Source organism: Doryrhamphus excisus, chromosome 17 (genome assembly GCF_030265055.1).
Source record: "Doryrhamphus excisus isolate RoL2022-K1 chromosome 17, RoL_Dexc_1.0, whole genome shotgun sequence".
Taxonomy (NCBI): domain Eukaryota; kingdom Metazoa; phylum Chordata; class Actinopteri; order Syngnathiformes; family Syngnathidae; genus Doryrhamphus; species Doryrhamphus excisus.
The window spans coordinates 2,499,624-2,515,837 of NC_080482.1; the positions used below are offsets into that span (position 1 = coordinate 2,499,624).

The 16,214-nt window shown below is 42.0% G+C and overlaps 1 protein-coding gene across 6 annotated transcripts in view; it reads left to right on the top strand.

The window, feature by feature from the left end:
- The window catches only part of LOC131105210 (trafficking kinesin-binding protein 1-like), a 31,106-nt gene extending 15,318 nt beyond the window's left edge, over positions 1-15,788 (top strand). For 2 of the 6 annotated variants that reach the window (XM_058053097.1, XM_058053096.1), the window contains 14 exons: positions 3,401-3,477; positions 3,814-3,930; positions 4,144-4,244; positions 4,414-4,522; positions 4,611-4,689; positions 4,785-4,915; positions 4,997-5,071; positions 6,144-6,281; positions 6,368-6,444; positions 6,506-6,739; positions 6,879-7,207; positions 8,631-9,065; positions 10,891-10,993; positions 11,844-15,788. In XM_058053097.1, coding sequence (XP_057909080.1) covers positions 3,401-3,477; positions 3,814-3,930; positions 4,144-4,244; positions 4,414-4,522; positions 4,611-4,689; positions 4,785-4,915; positions 4,997-5,071; positions 6,144-6,281; positions 6,368-6,444; positions 6,506-6,739; positions 6,879-7,207; positions 8,631-9,065; positions 10,891-10,993; positions 11,844-12,837 — 2,999 coding nt within the window. In that variant the 3' untranslated portion in view covers positions 12,838-15,788. Of the gene's footprint in view, positions 1-359; positions 882-3,400; positions 3,478-3,813; positions 3,931-4,143; positions 4,245-4,413; positions 4,523-4,610; positions 4,690-4,784; positions 4,916-4,996; positions 5,072-6,143; positions 6,282-6,367; positions 6,445-6,505; positions 6,740-6,878; positions 7,208-8,630; positions 9,066-10,890; positions 10,994-11,159 lie in introns of those variants that run through there. The other 4 variants (XM_058053093.1, XM_058053095.1, XM_058053094.1 and 1 more) reach the window with 3 other exon arrangements.
- Positions 15,789-16,214: the final 426 nt, after the last annotated feature.

Consider the following 16,214-nt stretch of genomic DNA (forward strand, 5'->3'; position numbering starts at 1 on the left):
ATTTAACAAGAGCAGAGAGCTCCCACATTCGTTTATGGAGTACAGTACGGGGTTTAACACATACAAAAATAAACACTAAAGGTACGTGCCCGGGGCCGCACCCTGGGAACAGGTGCATGTTTGTTATTCTTTGCTCGTCACTATTGTCGCCAGAGAGGAACAGGACGGTACCAAGCGACTTTCACCTTAGGGGGGGTTAGGTAAGGACTCGCATTTACTTTGTTATGTATGACACACATTGGAAATACTTCTATTATTAGGTTCCAGTTTTCTCTGTGTGCCAGCTCTAAATATTATGCCATTTTCATTTTAAATACTGTACAGTATGTATACCAGTTTACTTTTATCTGTGAGTGACTTGGGTCAATGACTGACCAATCACAGAGGAGAGGAGGAGTCTGTCTGCCAGACACCCACAACATCAGGCAGAATGATATCAGACATCAGACATGCATAGAGGCTCTCCAAACAGACGTTATTTTGTATTTCACAGATTTTTTTCTAATCATGCAACATGGAGGACTATGAGAGTCATATTGACCACCTTTTTAGCAATAAAAGTATAATCTTCTCTTTTTGGAGGTTGTTTTGGACTTGCTACCTGCAGAACAGGTAGTTGCTATGGCATCGGCCAGCGATCGTTGTGGTTCAGAAGATAGCCTTTGCACAGGAGTGGAGGATGGCACTTTTTCCATGTATCGGTTCTGATGGTGAACCAGAGTGGCAGCAAGGGGAAGATACGGAATTTGTTTATCATCCTGGAAGCATAGGACATGAAGAGCAAGAGGATGAAGTGGACAATGCTAGTCTTACAAGTCAGAAAGAACAGGAAGAGGTTGAGAAAGAAGAGATGGATGAAGAGCAACAAGTTATTTCTGAAGGTATTTTTAGGTTTGCAGTTAAAAGTGCATTTATTTATTTATACTATTTATTTAAAAAAAAAATGTCTTCTCTGGTTGCTTTGTGTAAGTGCAATGTACCATGATTGATTTGCATTGATCCCACTTATGGCACACCTGACTGCTGGGTTGACGTGTTCAAATATTGGTTTGGCTTTTCAACCCACTCGCCACTAGCCAGGCTTGAATCAGAAGAAACGCAGAAAATCTGATGTTTTGTTGTGTGAGAGCAAAGGTCTTTTTTCTTTCTACGTGAGAGAAGTAGACTAGCAGTATAACGCTACGTCACATTACAATGAAGATTACAATGAACCAACACTGGTCAATAAGGAAGTTGAATTGGGTCACTGTAAATATTTTCTATGATATTCACGCTATCTCTCTGGCTGTGCATGGGACTTTGTGCTTCATTGTTTGTTGCCATGGTGTTTGTTTTCCCCGAACCTCTATACTATTGTGTGTTGCCCAGTAGCAAGATTATTAGACCACCTTGAACTCCAGACTTGTCATTCCAGAGGAGTCGGTGAAAAGCACAAAACAGAGGTTTTGTTGCCTTTTCTTTAGACTCGACTAAATACATGACGACCCCCACGCTTCTGTATCCAGTGTCGGACATAAGAGGAAAATGATCAGTTAATGGACGACTTGGGTTACCTATACAAAGAAAACATATCACCTTATTTTAAGTTAATGGGGACCTATTATGTTTTTCCCACTTTTCTGACCAATAAATGTAGTTATAATGTTGTATTCTTATGTTAAATAATGCCAAAGTTTCAGATAATGAGGTTAGCGCATTTGGAAGTGAGCTCTGAAAAAAGTTTGGGATGGCTCCGAACGCTCAGTTTCTGAGTGCGTTCTAGCACTAGCGGTTTGTGATGTCACAGAGAGCTTCCTTATTTGGGCATGCGCTGCCAGATACGCTGTCTGCCCTCCACCAATCTCTGCTACTCTGTTCACGGTGTTAGCAATGTCTTTTAATATAGTGATGATTCGCATTGCTATATTTTCGTATATTATATATTTATATTACTGTTTTTAGTGGTTAGCGCGCAGACCTCACAGCTGGGAGACCAGGGTTCAATTCCACCCTCGGACATCTCTGTGTGGAGTTTGCATGTTCTCCCCGTGCATGCGTGGGTTTTCTCCGGGTACTCCGGTTTCCTCCCACGTTCCAAAAACATGCTAGGTTAATTAGCGACTCCAAATTGTCCATAGGTATGAATGTGAGTGTGAATGGTTGTTTGTCTATATGTGCCCTGTGATTGGCTGGCCACCAGGGTGTACCCCGCCTCTCGCCCACAGACAGCTGGCATAGGCTCCAGCACCCCCCACGACCCTTGTGAGGAAAAGCGGTAGAAAATGAATGAATTAATATTACTGCTTTTTACTATTAGATACTTTATTCATCTCCAAGAGAAATTCACATTACATTTTTTTTAAATAATTTTATTATTACTTGTTTCTATTAATATTTTGTGCCTAGCATCTGTATAATAATTTAGAGTTGTATTATTGTAGACTCTCACCAACTTTTAAACGTTGCCATAAAAAACATACATAATTCGCATGTCTGCTGTATGAACCATTAGGCAGTAAAGTATAATTGCTGTATAAAGTATATGTGTTTTCAAGCTAATTCTCCCATGTTCAAACGCACATCAGAGAATCAAGGAGCGTTCTTCCTCCCCAACTTTGTAACCGCAAGAGACCCAGTATAAGTGTATGAAAATGTATTGTTTGCATTGGCCAGCTCTGTTTTGCATTCGAGAAGGTCCTCAACACTGACTCTTTGGTGCCCTGTAGCCTGGTACACAATATACTGGATGTTGCTTCAAAGTATGAAATGTCATCGTTGTGTGTCCTGGGCGTGTGCGTCTCCTGGAGTTGTACGCCGCATGATATGCTTGGTATTTATACCTGCAGACAGATAAGTGCTCCAGCTGACTCACTCAGCATTGGTTGCTTTGTCCTTCAGGATATGCCAAATGCTTGTACTGGCTATGGTCAATTTTTGTGCATTGGTTTTTCATGTTGTTTTCACCTCTAAATGCAGTCTAAACAGGCAAAACTGATCCTACCCAATTTGGAACTGAACATAGACATTCAGTGCAATTTATCGATGGTCAGCAATGTTATAGGACACACCCGGTAAGCACAACACATCCGATCCAGATGTAAACACCTGGAAATAAAAGCTGAAATCTCTATCATCTCACATTCATCTTTTAATCTTTTTTTTAGTCTACAGCAAAAACAAAATGAACTTGTAGTTCATAGTTGGGGTGTGACTCTAAGTAATCAAATATCTTATTGGCATCAGTACTTCATCAGAAGATATGTCCACCCTTTATTTTTCATATTAGTAAAGTACACTGGTCATAAGGTGAGGGAGCAGCCTTTCCATAATCAGGATTATGATTGTAATAAATACATAAATGTGAGTCATTAATTGCACTGGGTGGTTTCCATTAAAAGTATGTAATTCCGTCTCTGTGCAGTGCTGTGTGCTGATAGAGTTGGACAGATGACAAAGACCTACAGTGACATTGACGCCGTCACTCGACTGCTTGAAGAGGTGAGAGACTTTCAATCAGATCTTTGGCGGCCATCATCATCAACATGACTTAATGTGCAAAACATGAATTATAGCAAGAAAAAAGATAATCACTGCAAAGGGTTTGTTTAACAACATTGTAATCAATGTTATTACTTTGTGTCAGATACACTCTAATCCAGCTAGGCAGCCATATTGTTAATAATTGAGCCCAGGCCGGTTGTGTAAATACATCAACTAATAATAATAAGGCTTTAATTACAGATCAGTGTTGAGATTGTCATGTTTCTTTGTCAATTGTAATTCTCATTTTGGATTTTATTTAAAATCTATGCTGTGGACTTTGATCCTCCGTAGAAAGAGCGTGACTTGGAATTGGCCGCTCGCATCGGTCAGTCACTGCTGAAGAAGAACAAAGCGCTGAGCGAGAGGAACGAACTGCTGGAGGAGCAAGTTGAACACATCCGAGAGGAGGTGAGCGTGTGTTCAAATGGACCCAGTCTTATCAACATATTTGTCATTCTTAAAAGTGCCAAGTGCGTACTTTATTCTACTGTACCTCATACTAAAGAGGCAATATTCTGAACAGGTTGGGATACGCAGACTTTAATCAGCACCAACATTAAGCTGCTGTGTTCGACCCACCAAACTGTGTTTCTGTGTTTTTTTCCACTTTCACATGTCCAGGTATCCCAGTTGCGTCATGACGTGTCCATGAAAGATGAACTTTTACAGTTTTATACCAACGCCGCTGAGGACAGTGAGGGGGAGTCCACCACCTCCACACCGTGAGTCTCTTCATTCTCTTTTCTCGACTTATCTTCCATCATGTCTCATCCTAACATAACAGTTCACCATGAGGTTGTGTAACATACTTTTGATACTGCACTGTGTACTGACAGAGTCGGTGTATAATACTTGCATTTGTAATGATTGTGCGCCTGCGTGTATCCACAGTGTGCGACCCAGTGAGAACAACGTGTCGACGCCGACTTTTTTCCCCTTGGACTCTTTGCAGAAGAGACTGAAAGATTTAGAAGAAGAAAACAAATGTCTACGATCTGAGGTTTTACACACATTAACATTCAAAAGTTGTGTTTACGATTACATGATACAGTATATTTTATTGTTTATACTCTCTTCTTCTACTCCAGGCAAGCCACTTGGAAATACAAACCACCTCCTACGAGGAAAAAGAACAACAGTTGGTCAATGACTGTGTAAAAGAACTACGTGAGTGCCTACCCAATCCCTGTGGTTCTAATTTTAGTGAAGCGCCAACATTCCTCGCTATTTCCCTTCTGCTGCACACACTCTGATGTTCCCAGGTGATGCCAACGTGCAGATATCATCTCTGGCTGAAGAGCTGGCAAGAAAATCTGAGGATGCTTCCAAACAGCAGGAGGAGATCACCCATCTCCTGTCTCAGATAGTAGATCTACAGAAGAAGGCCAAGATGGTGTGCACTTCCGGATTGTTTTTCATGATATCACTTTTTCGCTCATAGGTACATGTTTCTTATCATGGATTTATTTTGCAGTATGCTGTGGAGAATGAAGAACTCACACAGCACCTTGGAGCTGCTAAAGATGCCCAACGACAACTCACTGCTGAGGTAACGGAGAAGACCTTCGACTGCACACTAATAAATGTTTGCTCATATTAAAACCAATGTTATTGTCCAAAATACATGTTGTATATAAATGAAAGAATATTAAAGTAGAAATGAACTTTTGCGTACAACATTAAGTACAATCTATTACAGGGGTCTCAAACTCAATTTACCTAGGGGCCACTGGAGCTAGGGTCTGGGCAAGGCTGGGCCGCATCAGGTTTTCCAAAAAAAAAAAAAAACATTTATTAAAAACAGAAAAATATACAAACTTTTTAAGTGCTTTGGTTCCGATTTTCTACAAGAAAAGCTCTGATAAAACATTCCACTGTTCTCAAATATCTTAATTTTTATTTTTCTGCACAAAATAAGATGAAAAATAAATAAACAAATCAAGAATAAAGAAATTCAATCAATCAGTAATAAATAAATATAATAATAATAAAACGACAAATAAATAAATAAAAACTTAAGAAACCACATATAGTTGGTGGGTAGACAAATTATTTTTTTCTGATTAAAATGAACAAAGCATTATTAGAGCCCTGTAGACATGACAAAACACGACTATAGTCACATTTATACTTTTTTTTATTTACAACATATTGCGCAAATGCAGGGTCTTGATACACATGCTAACTCGCAAACTCGAGAGCTAGCGACCTAAACGGTAGCCTTCAACTTAAATCTTAAACTTAAATCGCAAAAAACTTACCACTTCCACACGGATAGGGAGGATAACTATTAACAGTTATTTAACCTTTAACATGAACATTAATCAAACGTAATAATTTTTTCTGGGTACATGATACCATACAGCATCCATATCAAACTTGCGCGGGCCGTACTAACATTAAACTTTCATATCAAGGCGGGGGCCTCAAACTAGTGTCCTGATTAAGCCTCTCACAGAGTCAAGTATTTACATCCATTTGAATTGTGCCTCACTTCTGACCATTAGCTATTAGCTAACGCAGTACAACAAATACATGCAACAAGTTCCTTCTGTTTCACATATTTTTACATTTTGTATCACTTTTCTTTCATTTTGATTTTCTTTTCCCTCTCCCAACAGTTGCGTGAGTTGCAAGACAAGTATGCAGAGTGCATGGAGATGCTGCATGAAGCTCAAGAGGAGCTGAAGAACCTAAGAAATAAAGCTCACCCTCCTAACACACAGAGGCGTTTCCATTCTCTGGGCTTGTTCCCGATGGTAAAACACATTCATTATATTGTTCTTCCATAGGAAATATGAACAGCGTATATATTTATTAACACAATTTGCTTATTCTTTTTTAGGACTCTCTGGCAGCAGAAATAGAAGGCACGATGAGAAAAGAACTCCAAATGGATGACCCAGATGTAGAGGAGCAAAGGTACACGTAATTTGGCCTAAAATACTAACCTTCATTTATTTGATGTGATTTTCCCTTTCAGACTGCAGCCAAAACGCGTGTTCCAGACCGTTAAAAACCTCAACCTCATGCGTCAGCAGCGTTCGTCGCTTGCTCCTTCCCCCCTCAACATCCCGGGCTCCAACCAGTCATCATGCATCACTTCGGGCCGCTCCAGCAGGGTCGGCACACCTCGCTCCAACTCCGTATATGGCAGTGAGACGGGAAGTGGGATTATTTTGGACAACAGGAGTATCCTGGAGACTCCAGATGATGGGTACTAACGCTTTTTTTGTCAATGCTTCACTATTGTATCTTCAATATCGTAATATCTATAAATTTAAGTAGGCCAAATCTAACCTTTTTGCATGCAGTACATTGTGATAAATGATAAACATTATTGTCTCTCTGCCCAGGTCAGAGGACTCGAACAAGCGCCCCCCTGGAACCCCAGGTACCCCTGGCAGTCGGGACCTGGAGGCTGCACTGCGCCGCCTGTCTCTCCGCCGCGACAACTACTTATCAGAGAAACGTTTCTTTGAGGAGGAGAGGGAGAGGAAGCTAGCTTATCTGGCCAAAGAGGAGGAAAAAGGAGGAAGTGAAAGTAGCGGCGGCCACGGGACTCCAACGGAGAGTCTGTTGTCACTGTCCTCTCATCCATCCTTGGGCAGCGTGTGGTCGGGATACTCGTTCACCGCCAGATCCTACCTTCCAGAGAAGCTGCAGATTGTAAAGCCGCTGGAAGGTGATTATTCCTCTCAGAGCCACAATCGCTTTAATCCTCCACATGATCACAAAGGCAGTCCGATTCCTTTACACGATGATAACGGTCATAAATCCCAACAAGGTCATACCAAATCGAGCAAGAATCAAACTCAGTCACTAAAGAATCAGAATCAGTTCAACAGTCAGTATCTGATTTTGCATACATGCCATCGAACTGGAATATTTTTAAGTCCTCAAAACCTGCACGGGACCTCCACAGTGGTACAGCTGAGCCTCCAGCCGAGGTCACGCTCTCACCTCCAGGCTCCACCGACCGCAGTCACGGGTCTGCTGGAGGTGTTAGAACCACAGGAAGGTAGCTTGAACCTGCTGCACTCCTTTTACTTCAGACACACGCAACCACGCTGCTGGTTTGAAATATAGTACGTCATATTTAATATGAACGTGTTGAAGGCGGTAACAGATTTTTTTAATTACATGAAACGTTTTAGCACGGTTAAGTGTAGTGTCCCCACACGGCCACACAGTCTTTATGTGTACCGTATAACTGCATACAGAAAAGCCAACATCCTTAGCTGCCAAAAACTATTATTATTATAAATTATTTTGTGTTATACTAAAATAAAAATGCTCTTGTCTTCATAGCTTTCAGCCATTTTCAACAATCAGTCTTTTGTCTTCAGTCTGACGTGTGCCTCCTCAACAGTTTATTGTTTTTAGCACCACCTAGTGTTTCTCATATGCTACTTCACCTAAGAGTCAAAGCGTGAACTGATAAAGTAGCCCACAATAAAGCGATATTCAGTTCTGATTTCTTCACATTACACGCTTAACTTATGTAATTTGCACATGTAAAAATGTATATACAGTCCCATATTTTGGTTGCACCATTCCAGAATTCCGGTCTTTGGAAACAGATTCATTAGTGCCCTTCTTTGCAATTCTTGTCTTCACTCCACTTTTTCTCATCCCTTTTCTTAATTTCAATTCTGTCTTTGCTGTTCTGTCTTTCTGTTTTCTTGAACAACTTTAATAAAATATTGCTAATTTTTGTACCGCTTTTCCCTCTGTTTCTTTTGTGTACTTACACCCCTTTTTTTCTTTTTTGCCATGTATGCCACAACCCTTCATTGGGTTTATAACTACTGCAGAAAGTAGTACTATATAAATTAGAATAAGACAGTACTTTATAACATATACATATATTTAGGCACATTGTAGTAAGCATGTGGATATATTCCTAATAGAGTTGTAAGAGTGAGATGTAGTTGGTGTCTTCATAAAAAGTGATTAATGTTCAATTAACATTTGAGTTGTTTTCATGCTTGGGTATTTTTGACCTGAGAGTTTGAATCGATTCTTCATCGTGATCGATTATCATTGGTAGGGGATTGCCAAAGGAATGAAATGACGTAACCGTTTTTCTGACTTTTCTCCCATAGGCTCCGCTACACTCTATGCATGGCAGCAGTTGGCTCAACCCCACATGGGCGCTCTGCTGGATCATCGGCCCGGCGTGGTCACAAAAGGCTTTCGCACTTTATCACACGAGAACGATGAGACGGATGTCTGGCAGCTTGACCAACCAGAGGAGGACGAAGTCTCATGTGACTCATTCCCAGGCTTAGCGTCAGAGAGCTTCTTAGCAGAACCTCCATTTTCTACCTCTTCTCCGTCCGTTTGCTGCAACACCGGTGCCAGCAGCCAGTCGGAATCACTGCATGATGGCAGGGAAGGGGAGAGAGAGACAATTCGGTCAAAAGACGGACATGTTTTCCCCTCTGCAAGCCCGCCCCCGTTTTTCCCACTGCCATCTTCCTCCAAGATGAACGGGCATGTAGACTTCAAGGAGCTTGGCACGTTAGACCACATGCCTGGTGAGGGAGTCTCTTAGCTGGTGTCTTGCATCCTACCTTCACACCCTGGATTGGTGGGGATGTCACAGGGCGGGGGCGAGGTGTAGCGGGTGGGGGTGGGGGGCGTTCAGGAAATTGGTTCAGCATCTCCATGAGGCATCCCATCTTGCGTGGTCACCCAATGTGCACACACCAGCATATGTTTCCATCCCATCTGCAGGCCCGGTGTGTGCAAGCGTGGAACATCATCAAAACAGAGTACTTACACTTTTTGTCATCTGATTTACTTCCATTTAAATCTTCTTTCTTCTAAGCACGTTTTCCTTTTGCTCACGTTTGAACCGATCTCAGCACTCACATCATTAGATAGACTGTCACGTTCCAATGAGATCCCATTCAATTGTATTAAAACATAGACTTTATAAGGATAATTAATGCTCACGTGTTGGAGTGGTAATTAGCAATACTGTTAGTATTGTGGTTGTTTACATCGGGGTACATATTTATATTCATTCCTTTGTGACATTAGCTTTATTATCTTTTTCAAAACAGCTATTTTTGGATCTCATTGGTTTGTGCGTGTGTATCTAATGACGTGATTGGTTAGGGTCTCCACTCTTGTCTCGGCAGATCTTTTCCATTTCCAGGTGTCCTTTATGGGTACTGTCATCCACCTTCATCTCGGGCTGCAGAGCTTCCCAGCTATCACCTTTTTAAAAGTCGCAGCACGTAGACGCCGCTCCGGGTCATGTGAGCTCATATATCAGGTGTTTTTAGAGCAGCTGTCCAAGTCACATGAACACGACACGCGGAGCTGGTTTAAATTGGAGTTGACCTTGTGTGACCTCCTAACACACACAGTACAGCTGCTTATAAGTCTGATATAAGAATTTGGAACAAATTCACGTTTTGGATGAAGTGTATACCAAAATTGGATATTGTATAGTCTATACCAGGGGTGGGCAAACCTTTTGACTCGCGGGCCGCATTGATTTAACAAAACGGGGGGGGGGGGGGGGGGGGCAGTCTATATATTTTACACGTAACTGTCCACCTGGTATTATTGTATCTGTAAAAGTGTCACGCAATCTGCTATTATTATTTATTATTTTATATTTAAATATTTTATATTTAAATATTTTAAATTTTATTATTATTATTATTATTGTGTCCCTTTTTTCAGGAGCACTTTGTAAACAACAGACCACATCAAATAACAAAATTGATAAAACCATCAAAAGGTTGGCTCAAGCCATGATGCCAGTTCGTATGTTGAGTTTAAATGAAATACTTTGGAAAGAACGGACGGGCCGTAGTCAAACACTTGGCGGGCCGGATGTGGCCCCCGGGCCGTAGTTTGCCCACCCCTGGTCTATACTTTCCTTTTGTGGGGGAGAGTTTATGGGACCATACTGGCCACTAGTGGTGGGAAACAGATATGCACCTGGCAATATAATAAGGCAAAATTCATTTTCATTTATTATGTGATTAATTAATTTATTTATTCATTATTTTAATCTCTTTATTTAATTTTATTTAATTTTATTTAATTTTATTTAATTTTATTTAATTTTATTTAATTTTATTTAATTTTATTTTATTCATCTCATGAGATGTCGTGATACAGGATCTTGTGCCACCCATACTGACGACCCTACAGAACATTCAGGAAGCAAAACACACGCATCTTTGCTTTGACAAAACATGAATAATCACAGCCCCCCCCCCCCCCCCCCCCCCCCTTCCATGTCTTATGTCATGTTCTCTTCTGTGTGGGTATATTCCACTAAATACCGTCCCCTGTTTCCTGCCCTGACCCCCTCTTCTCTCCTTTTCTGTCCTTTAGTTAACTTCCCAGGGAAGTGCGTATCCCACACCAGCTCCACATACACCTTCACCACCTGCAGGATTCTCCACCCCTCTGATCAGCTGACTTCCATGTCCCCAAGGTAACAAAAACAATCTTAATGACCACTACTTGAAACATTTACAGCCAGTTTACTCGTTGGGTTTACAGTCCGATGTATTTGTAACCATGTATTATAAACACGTCACTCATCATTCTTATAGCCGTACCAGTTTTAGTTTATTTTGTCCTGTCGTTGGCCTCGGCAGGTCATGTGACGGGGAAGAGGAAGTGGAGTTGTATCATATGGTTGTCATGGCCGGCGTAGAGCAGACCCACTGACTGCACCCGTTGGGTTGCGTGTGGGTGAGGGAAGGGCATGGAGTTGTGTGTGTGTGTGCGTGTGTGTGTTTACCATTTGAGACAAATATGGCTGCCAACAACTCAAAATGTTGTTTTTTAGAGCTGAATTTGCCTGCCAACTAACAACCCATGATTGACCCGATCACAGAACACACCCGTTTGTTATGATTAGAGCCGGATTATTCATAATTGATGATATCTCACAAATCGCTGGTCGAGTGGTTCGATACCAGCGATGGAACTATTTCCATTAGGTACGGCACCGCCACCCTCAGCCTCACCCTCAGCGTCGCTGTTTGTTATTTAACATACGACTACTTCCTGGTTCATGGATGGATGACATCAAAACCGCACCTTTTATCTGAATGTTCAGCAGAAGGTAACGGTTGCCCTTCGACCCCTCAGCGAGCGATATCGGTTCTTATTATAAGACTGGTGTGTTTGCTTAGACTTGCCGTGTGACTAATAATAACACATTTACTTCAGCCAAATATTAATGCAATGTCTGCCTATTTCTAATCACGCCATCTCCATGTTCCGACACTCCATCCTCCATCATTCTTCATCATTCTTCACTTGTCCACTTCCAGTCCAGCTCTAGTCTCTTGTCAAAGCAGTACTACATCCACCCCGGCTCACGCTGCCTTCTCCGCTCCGCACACGCCCTCCTACACCCCATGCTGCACCCCACGCCGCCTCTCCCTCTCGCTCTCCCTCGCCGAATCCTCCACCAACCTTCGGGACTCCACCAAGACCACCAGCACCTCGCTAGGCCTTGTTCGCCTCCTGCTTGAACACGGTATCTCCGCGTCCGTGTACAACCCGAGCAGTTGGGATCGAGGCTTGGACACCAGTGGGGCTTCCACGCCACTGAGGAGAGCCCAAACACCAAAGTGGACTCATACACTGGAGGAGGATGAAGATGGGCACCCGAGGAAACGGCCGGACACTCTCCTCCTCAAGCCTTCAACTCCTCCAAATTCCCCTCGCTCCTGTTCCAAATCTAGCCCCGCCTGCCCGATTTTTCAGTTCAGTCCCGCCAATGACGAGCCGCCGTACTTTGACACTTTCCTCGCCTCCAAGCCGGCACGCATCATTCTAAGGGAAGTGCTCGGTGAGGCTGAGCGGGAGCAAAGCGGTGAGGCGGACGATGCAGGCCAAAGTGAGATGCTGAACCTGAGACTTGTGGAAAAACTGAAAAGATTCCCTACCCTTCCGCCTCAAGCTGCTTCCGTCTCACATGCAAGTGCTCTATTGGGCCCGCCGTTCGGACCCGCTGGGCTCGGGAGCGCCGCGCTTGGTGGGGGCCTTCCAGGTCTGAACACGGGACTAAGGAGGAATAGAAGCTATCCCGCCATGGTGGGAGCCAGCATGGCGATGAAAGATCCAGGAGGTCCGCCCGCGACTGACATCCTCATACCGCATACAATCCAAACCCCACCCACGGTGGGCTCACACCACCAGGAAGTAAAACAAAGAAATCAGAGAGTGTTTACAAGGACGCTGGAAACGGATCCGAGACAAACCGACGCTAGTAAAACACGCCAGGATTCAATTAGCAGTGGATCAAATAACGAGGATTAATGAAACCATTATTGCAACACACACAAATAATACACAACCAGACCTACATATGTCTACACGTGGCGTGTGACGGGTTACACCACTCCACGAATGAACCAGTGTGGCTTAATTCATGTATGTCGCAATGAAGATATTAGCGATATAATGCTAATACACAAATTTAATTTCCCTCGTTTTCATTCTCAGCTTGAGCAACACCAGAAATTAAAAGTAAACGTCCATACTGGCATGTTGTCAAATACTGTATAGGTGTGACGCAGGTTTATTATGCCCCTCCTCTCCGCATATTTATTATTCATGTGGCCTTGACTACGCCGTCGCATACATTAAGTATCCCAACTTACAGTATAAGTACATCCAGGCCACTTATGGGGGTTGTCACCCCGCTGTACAAGTGTCATGTAGACGTGTAGCAGTTGTTTGCCATCAGGGGAAATGATTTCTAATCATATTTCTGTAAGTGAAGAAAAATATTCAGGTTGCCTCTTTTAATGTGGCGCTATTGCTGTGACTGAATGTTCGTATATGTGCCTCAAACATACATTTTTTTGATTGCATTTTAAACCATGAATAGGAATCTAACGTTGCCCTTAACGTACTAAACGTGGCCAAAGTAGATAATAAATATAAATGAGCACAAAAAAGAGATTTGAGCGCCTTCCATTTGTGGATAATTGGGCAGTTGTGAAGTACTTTAGCTTGACCAATGATTGTTGTTAGACTGTTTTAGTGGTAAACTACTGGAGCAATTATATGTTTATCATTTTAACTGTATTTATTTAGCCATAAATATTTTGGGGAGCAAATTATGCCTCAAATTAATTTAATAAAAAAAATAATTTTAATTTAATAAAAAATTAAAAATTTATTTATTCATTCATTCATTCATTTTCTACCGCTTTTCCTCACGAGGGTCGCGGGGGGGTGCTGGAGCCTATCCCAGCTGTCTTCGGGCGTAAGGCGGGGTACACCCTAGACTGGTCGCCAGCCAATCACAGGGCACACATAGACAAACAACCATTCACACTCACATTCATACCTATGGACAATTTGGAGTCGCTAATTAACCTAGCATGTTTTTGGAATGTGGGAGGAAACCGGAGTATCCGGAGAAAACCCACGCATGCACGGGGAGAACATGCAAACTCCACACAGAGATGCCCGAGGGTGGAATTGAACCCTGGTCTCCTAGCTGTGAGGTCTGTGCGCTAACCCCTAGACCACCGTGCCGCCCAAAATTTATTTAATAAAAAATTAAAAAAATTATTTAATAAAAAATTTAAAATTAAAACATAATAATGTAGTGGAATGGTTGTTTGTCTATATGTGCCCTGTGATTGGCTGGCCACCAGTCCAGGGTGTACCCTGCTGCTCGCCCGAAGACAGCTGGGATAGGCTCCAGCACCCCCACGACCCTCGTGAGGAAAAAGCGGTAGAAAATGAATGAATGAATAATGTAATTAATTTAGAGTTATGATGTTTTCGTCACCGTTTTCATTCATTTGGGAAGTCCAGCCATACAGTATGTACATTTGGATGACAGTCACTTTACATTTGGAGTTAGGCTTATAAGAATTCTGCAATATGATCCCAAAAGGATGAGGATGACCGGATAAAAGAAAGTCTCATCCAAAGCATCTCACATTCCTTTCCGTAGTATGGTGATGTTCTAAAGGGAAATCCGGATACTGTTATGTGTAAAAATTGGCTTTGCCTAAACAATATTTAACTTGAACTCGATAAAAATATTAAAACTAAACCCCGCAGACACAATGCTGTCAGTAATATTTGTGTGCGCTTCTGAATGTAAGACGTTCTCCACGGTAAACCTGTTCTACGGCCATACATTTTGTGTACAGTCCTGTATATTCCTTTAACGTTTTTGCTTTGTGTATTAGAATATTGTTGGCCATTTATTCATGCTATATAGTTTTTTAAAAGTGTATTAGTATTCATGAATAAATACATCTGCTTATTTTGAGTAAGAAAAAATGAAACTATTTTCAGGGATTGAAAGTGTTCTATTCTACAGAAACAAATCCAATAAAAGAATGAAATACAGGAATTGTTTACTGTCTTTGGTAAGGAATGGGCGCTGTTCTCGGGTCATTTTAGTAAGATTTCATACAAAAATGATCAAAATACCCAATCCACAATTTTTGTATTTTTGTGACTTCATTTGTAATCATGTACACTATTCCCTCATTTACTGTGGTTTATTGTTCCTATGATAAATGACTTTTCACAAAGTAGGATTGTGTATTTATATGCAATATTTTCCTAGTCGGAGCATAGAAAACTTGTTGACAACCTTGTAAATACAGTTTAACTTTATCACAGGGTTGCACGGTGGTCGAGTGGTTAGCGCACAGACCTCTGTGTGTGGAGTTTGCATGTTCTGCGTGGATTTTCTCCGGGTACTCCGTTTTCCTCCCACATTCCAAAAAAACATGCTAGGTTAATTGGCGACTCCAAATTGTCCATAGGTATGAATGTGAGTGTGAATGGTTGTTTGTCTATATGTGCCCTGTGATTGGCTGGCAACCAGTCCAGGGTGTACCCCTGTCTCTCGCCCGAAGACAGCTGGGATAGGCTCCAGCACTTTATTTAGAGCCCTCCGGACATGAACTAACACCCTCATAGTCACCTTTACACTCGTACCTTGGTTAGCATCAATCCATTCCAGTCTAAAACTAAGACCAAAACTTTAACCAAGGCAAGTTTCCCCAGAGAATAGTGTAATTCTAGTCACCCAAATATTTTAACACAAAACACCTTTTATAGATTCCTTTTATAGATATAATTCTAGTTTTAAAATGATTTATATTGTAGGACAATCCCTTTTTTTGGTTCCCAAAATCCAAATGATCCAGACAAATCTTTGCATTTCTTGGCTAAATTCTTGACTAAAGATCATCCGTCACCAGCCATCCGGAATGGCCGATGCTTTTGCAGTGATGGTTTTCATCCACACAGAGGCAGTGTGTCTTTGAAGATGAAGCCAAAGCGAACACATAGCCACCCCACAGCTCTTTGTGTGCCGAGAGTGTGGACTGAAACAAGCCAGAGGGATCAAGAAAGAAAGTTGGCCCCAAGAAGAAGGCCAGCAGATCTCTTCTTTATCCCTCGGTCTGTCTCTCCAGACGTGCCAAGACTCTTTTTATGGCACATGAAACATGAAAACACATGTGCTTTGTTTATAGCGTTTTGGCAAATTGTAACGTGGTGATGATATCAAATGGTCAAAAATGTATTGATGGTTGAAAAGCCAAGAACTAATAAGTTGACTAGAGGAGGAAGATGAGGGGACAGATGGACCCACAGAAGACATGGCAAGCTTCTGTTGACTTGGACGAGGAAAGTCTATTTGAAGAAAA